This window comes from Cyclospora cayetanensis, unplaced genomic scaffold (genome assembly GCF_002999335.1).
Source record: "Cyclospora cayetanensis isolate NF1_C8 unplaced genomic scaffold, CcayRef3 CcayRef3_contig_440, whole genome shotgun sequence".
Taxonomy (NCBI): Eukaryota; Apicomplexa; class Conoidasida; order Eucoccidiorida; family Eimeriidae; genus Cyclospora; species Cyclospora cayetanensis.
Genome location: NW_020312415.1, coordinates 1 through 6,212, shown reverse-complemented (window position 1 = coordinate 6,212; position 6,212 = coordinate 1). Strand labels below are relative to the sequence as shown.

Genomic DNA, 6,212 nt, shown 5'->3' with positions numbered 1-6,212 from the left:
CGTGTCTTTGAGTACTTGCTCATCCTCATGGCCACCATGTTTTCTGGTCGGCCTTCCCTCGTCGACGCCTTTATATACATTTTTCGACTAGGAGGGCATGGCATTTTACCAGCTGTGGAGTTATTGACTTCACATGAGCTGGCAGGCGGGCCTCTGGTGCCCCAGCAGGCGTTGTGTCAGTGTCAGGAGTATCGTCAGAAGGTCTCGTACCGAACGAGATGCCAGAGAAGCCGAGTTCTCGGATCGGTAACTGATTCGACCAAAAACAGGGAGCTTTTGCAGAAATGTCTGTCGCCCAACTGATTCGACAGGCAGTAAATGAGAGGGAACAGCTGCCTTCAACCCTGCATTGCTACCAAGTGGACGACTATATCTGTCTTCGTAGGAAGAGGCTTGATTGTAGACTCACCACGATCTCAATAGACAACCACTCAGTGTTTCTTAAACTAGCTCCCCTCTACCTCTCCCCGCGCTCTTCCCAGTTCCCAGAGGCAAGAAAGACAGACAACTACGGTGCGCGTAGTTACATTCGCTCCGCAATTCGCGCGCCAATAGCTGGTTGCAGAAGGCATCTAGCTACATACCCACAGCATTCCTACTTGGAGTGTCGAGCTAGCAGCTGTTGCTGTACATCAGAATTATACGAACAGGAAAAAACAAGTAGTTAGTTGTTCACTAGGTCTTATTTGATATAACTAATGCTGTGGGGATTGTTCATGTGGAGCGTAGCTCGTAACATACAGGCTGTTGAAGCATGGCCGTCCCATGGTGCCGAAATCCCTTATTGCGGAAAAGGCAGATAAGGTCTCTGTAGATCCAAAGTAGCCCTAAAGGCTCTCAAATGGAACTGGCCCCGAGTAGCATCCGTTTTTTAAAAGGAAATCAGCAAGGCACTTTGCAGAACAGGCGCCAGCAAAGCAATTTTCTGTTCTTGCGAAGAGGTCACGCGCATACAGCATGGAGATCTTGTCCTTGCTAGACATACCAGATCGCTGCATTCCAAAAAACATTCGTAATGTCAACTGCTGTCCTATAGACAGTGAGCGTTAAAGAGGGGCAGCAGCAAGTTAATAAGGCAGCGGCCGCCTCGGTTTCCAGCCCTAAACCAGTGCTTGCAACTCTGAGGTCAGGGCTTTACGCTTCCAAGCCCACAGAAGGAAGGAGTCCACCGCAATAGGGTTTTTTGTTCCTTTTTTCCCTTGATCTAACTTATTGCTAGAATCAAGGCTGCAGAAGCCCTGGAGCGAGAAGTAGCCACATATGGGTGATCCCCGCGGGACCTTTGGTGTTCCAGCCTCACACGGGCTTGTTGGGACTTGCTCCTTTATGCCTGTCTTAATTCCTTCATCGCCTACACTGATCGGTCTCTAGCTGACCTCTTGCAGCATGCAGCTGCAGATTATTGTTTAGACGGCTGGGCTGCCAGTCTTTTGACTGCTAAGGACCTGAGGGCTATCTCCACGCCGGAGAACTTCGCCGCTTTCCTTTAACCTGGGTGAACTGCAATGCCAGAGAAGCGTGGTCTGAAGGTCCCGGGGACCACTGGCGTCTCTGCAGATGGTGAGAGGACCTGTAAAGCTCGATATCGAGTGTGGCACTTTTCGAATAGAAGCACTGCTATGCAAGCTTCCTGAATATATATGGGTGTCAAAGAGATGCACGCGGGATTCTAGTGATTGACCACAAATTGTCTGCCTACCCCCTTATGTCACTACAAGGGGGATGACCACATGGAATGCCCATTGTTGAGCTGTTTTGATGAATGGCGGTCCTTGTTATCAGGCAACGCCTGCAAGAAGATAAGGGCAAAACTACCGTCCTTGCTTCATTTGACTGTAAAAAAGAGCCCCACGAACAAGCAGTACTTGCAGAGTTTTTCTCGCGTCGTGGGGAAGCGCGGGGAGCCTCTAGTATGGTACAAGAAGAACGGCCATCCCTGGTGGACTGGCTTGCTGTGCAGCCCCGAGGACCCGTTTCTGAACCCCCCGCTTCCTGATGAGCTGAAGAAGCACAGACCAGGTCGCGTGCTGGTGAGAACACTATTTTCGAGCCGTCTGTTACTGCACAATGTAATGCCTGATGTCTGTTTTGTAGGCTCTTGTTTTTGCACCCGGGCGTACTCGCTGCTTCTCTTGACTCTTTTCCATTCCTCTGTCCAGTGCGCTTTTCTCCCGTGGCCCTGTTGTGCCACTCTTTTCCCTTTTCTGCCCATCTCACGTCCGCCGTTCACCCCTTTTATGCTGCAAGGCCTCTGCGACTTGCTGCGCTTCAGGTATTAGGCCTCGCGATCAACTCTTACTGTTGGGTACTGCCTTCAAGAATTCGGGATTTCCGGTTGGCCTATGATGAAGTTGCTCCAGGGTGGGCCGTTTTGCCTGTTTTTCAGTTTGCGAGTTTCTCGCGGCAACCCGTACCAAGTATTAGTACCAGCATTATGGCCTTACTGCGCACGCATGCAAGCATGGATTTAGATGACTCTGCGTGTCTAGCCAGGGACTTGCAAGCCCATGCGCTGGGGGCAAGCTGAGCCTGCAAGTGCATGTGGAACTTGTTGGCTCAGTGCTTGCAGCTGTTTAGATGGGCAGGCAGGTTCCCATCGACCGCCCTCTCTCTCCAGTGTAAAATTCGCGAGCGCGTTGTCCTCCATTTGCCTCTCCCGCTTCCTTCGCTGTTTCCTGCAGAGTTCGTCGGCTTAATACGGCAGCCCGCGTGGCCGTGCAGACGGCGCTGGAGGAGTGCAACTGGAAGGACCACAAGGACTGGCAGTCCATGGAGACGCTCTTAGCAGAAGATGCTGCTTCCGATGCGGAGTGGATGACAGAACATGATGAGCCCTCGGATGCAGATTTTGACAGGGTCCCGCGTAGCCCTCAGGAGGCCCCAAAGGCCCCCGAAGCTTCAGAGCCGTCCAAAGGGCGAAGGAGCAAAAGTAAGCGTAGTACTGACAAGGACAAAAGTAAGCCGACGCACAGCAAGACAAAGGTCAACAAAAAGGAGGAAACGACGGTGCAGGGCGCAAGCAGCAGCAGTAAGGGCAGCCGCAGCGGCATTGTGACGCCTGCTGCTGAGCCATCGCCGGCAGAGGCAGCGAAGCGCACAAAGAAGCCGAAGAACGTCGCGACAGTTTCTAAAGAAGATGCATTGGAGCCTCGGAATGCAGGGGATGCAGTTGCGGAAGGAGCACCGGCTCAAGCAACAGCCGCTTCCGCAGCTGCGTCGGCTTCGCGCAGTAAGAAAAGAGACACCCCAGCAAGCAGCAGCGCAGCACCTGCCAGTGCTAGCGGTGGACGGATTGACGGCCATAAGCAGCAGGAATCGCCAAAAGCTAGAAAGGAGGAGCACACCAAGAAGCAGGAACAACAGCCTGAGAAGAGCAGGATAGCAAAGGTGATCGAGGCGAGGAAGGCTGCAGCAGCGGCTGCTGCCTCAGCAACAGTAGCTGCAGCAGTACCAGTGGCAACTGCTGCTGCAATTCGCGAAGCCAGGACCCCAAGAAGCAAAAACGTTGCTTGTGCTTTACGTCGTGTGAGCACCAACAGAGATAGCGGGAGCAGAAGCAGCAGCACGGTGCGATCAGCGAGGTCACGCGGCAGATGCATCAGCAGAAGCAGCAGGAGAAGCAGCAACAGCGGATCATCCGTCTCGGACCGAGACAGAGATAGCGGAGGAAGCGATGGTGTTTGTAAGCGGCGCAACAGCCGACAGAGCAGTAGGCATAGTAGCAAGGACAGTTCTGCATGCAGCAGACGGAGTGCAAGCCACAGCAGTAGCAGCATTATAGATATGAGAGGTCGGAGTCATTCTTCGGCACGCAGCATCAAAAGAAGAGAAAGCAGCCGCCGCAGTAGTTCTCCACGCAGTGAAAGCGGACACAGAAACAAGGGCCGCAGTTGCGGTAGCAGCAGCAGCCGCAGTAGCAGCAGCAGCCGCAGTAGAAGCAGCAGCCGCAGCCGCGGTAGTGGCAGCAGCTGCGGTAGCAGCAGCAGCCGAGGTAGGAGCAGCAGCCACAGCCGGGGTAGGAGCAGACATAGGAGGGCGGCAACCAGACGCAGAGGCATTCAGGGCCGGAAGGTAGCCAATAAAACGAGGAGGGAGTGCTCTCCGTCAGACAGTAGTGGCAGGAGCAGCAGCTGCAGCTGCGGCGGGAGCAGCTATAGTGGAAGCAGCGGGAGCAGTTACAGTCGAAGCAGCCAGAGCAGCTACAGTGGAAGCAGCCGCAGCAGCCGTAGCAGCCGTAGCAGCCACACCAATAGCAGTAGTGGCTCAGTAGGGAGCAGCTCGGACTCTGGTTCGATGAGCAGTAGCAGCAGGGGCAGCAGTATGAGCAGCGTCCGAAGCGGCAGAAGTAGCGGGGACCGCAGCAGCCAGAGAGGCGGCCATAGAAGCCGGGTGCGACCGAGAGGGAGGCGGTCTAGCAGTAGCCGCAGATACAGCAGTTCAAGTGGCAGTAGCACGCGCAGCAGCAGTCGCAGAAGGAGCCATCTTAGAAGCAGAAGATCCAAGGGCAGCAGTGGTAGCCGGGGCTCCAGCCGCAGCAGCAGCAGGAGCCGCAGCAGCAGCAGGAGGAGCAGCAGCAGCAGCAGCAGCAGGAGACGAAGAGTTTCCTCCCGCTTTGTTTCAAGACAGTCGCACTCTGTACTGTCTCTCGCACTGTTGCATTCCCTCCTGCGAGCTTGGATTTACTGTGGCTAGATGCACGTAGCCCTCCCCAGCATGGACTCATCAGCTCCCATTTCTCTTCCCTTGTTTTCTGTTAACCTGTACATCTCTTCCGCAGATGTCTCTCCGCTCCTGTTCCTTTTTGCATTGGCCAACGTATCTAGTGCCAGTCATCACGTAGCTGTAGTCCTGGGGACGAGATTTGTATTTTCTGGCTCTAGGAGTGTGAGTATGTTTGTGCGTATGTGCAGCCTGGGATCTCCGGAGCCCGCAGCCCGCGTTTTATCGGGCGGATTGGGGAGACCGGCCTCTGGCGCTCTACTTCTGAGGCACGACAACAGCGAGCGCTGCAGATTCATCGGGAGAATCGATGCATGCCCTGTCCCTTCTTGCTGCCATCTGGAGGGTGCACGCAGGGGCAGGCGTGCGGCTACTGTCACGAGAGGGAGCATTTGAAAGAGATCCAAAGGCGCTCAGCTTCCAGAAGCAGCAGTAGTAGTGCGTCCTCTATGGCGCACTTTGCAGAGCAATCAGCGCCCTCATGCACCTCTCGTTCAACTTCCCTGTCTTCTGTTTCGAAGGCTAGCAGCAGGGCCCAACATCGCCAAAGATACGTATCACAGTCACTGTAGCCTGAGAGTGGTATTTACCCTCGCAATATTGGTGTTTCCTCTTAAGGTTGCATTTGGCTCAGGGCACTGCTTATTACTCCACTTTCAGGCAATGGCTGTCTGAAGGAATAAATTGACACTAATGTGGCTATATGCACAGATCCACCTTTTTCATGACTCAGGAACGCAGCAGAGTACTGCTTGTGCACTGTTTACAACCAGTACAAGATTCTTGTTTACGTCGGTTTCCTATTGCGTAGCGGTCAAGGCTACACCTAAAAAATAAGTATAACTAGTGTAGGAGAAGGTGAAAAATAAGTATTTATTAGTTGGTTTCTCTGCTCGTACACCTGGCATGTTGCAGAGTAGTGTTAGCTTGATACAAGCACACGCAGCGGGGCGTGCGTGTGCGCTAAATGTTGTGTGCAACTAGAAGTGAATATTAAAAGTGCATAGAGGATGCAGCTACGTGCATTCCTCCATCCCTCCCTCGTCATGTCGGACCTCTGAGGGAAGCAGTCTCGGGAACTTTTTCTTTTAATAAACACTAATTATCGTGCTCGTAGGCTTGAATCGCCTTTGGCGCTGTGCCGCCCCCTATCAAGACATTATATGGAGCCTTACAGCTGGCAACACCCCGGGCTTTCATGCGGCTCTTCTGCCATCCACTGGCTGAACCTCGTACGACAGCAGTGTGCAATCGGTCGAGCTGTGTGATAATTCATTCACCTGATTTTTCGTGCCAACAGGAGACATCTGGGATCCATCAGGTCATGTGACAATTTGCTCTTCCGACTTTTATTGGCTGGAAGCCCCGGAAAATGCAGGTTGCGATCAAAGTAAGCGGTGGCACAATGCCCTAAGGCGACAGAGGACCGCCTGCCAGCTCATGTGAAATCAATAACTCCACAGCTGGTAAAATGCCATGCCCTCCTAGTCGAA

General features: G+C 53.5%; 1 protein-coding gene across 1 annotated transcript; it reads left to right on the top strand.

Annotated features, from left to right (window-relative positions):
• Positions 1-1,730: 1,730 nt before the first annotated feature.
• On the top strand, positions 1,731-3,985 carry LOC34624039 (mediator of RNA polymerase II transcription subunit 12; the record flags this gene model as incomplete). The annotated part of the gene is made up of 5 exons (XM_026334555.1): positions 1,731-2,030; positions 2,273-2,361; positions 2,682-3,028; positions 3,083-3,387; positions 3,830-3,985. Coding segments are annotated over exons 1-5 (1,197 nt in total), but the record flags the coding sequence as incomplete, so codon positions are not given.
• Between the last annotated feature and the right edge of the window lie 2,227 nt (positions 3,986-6,212).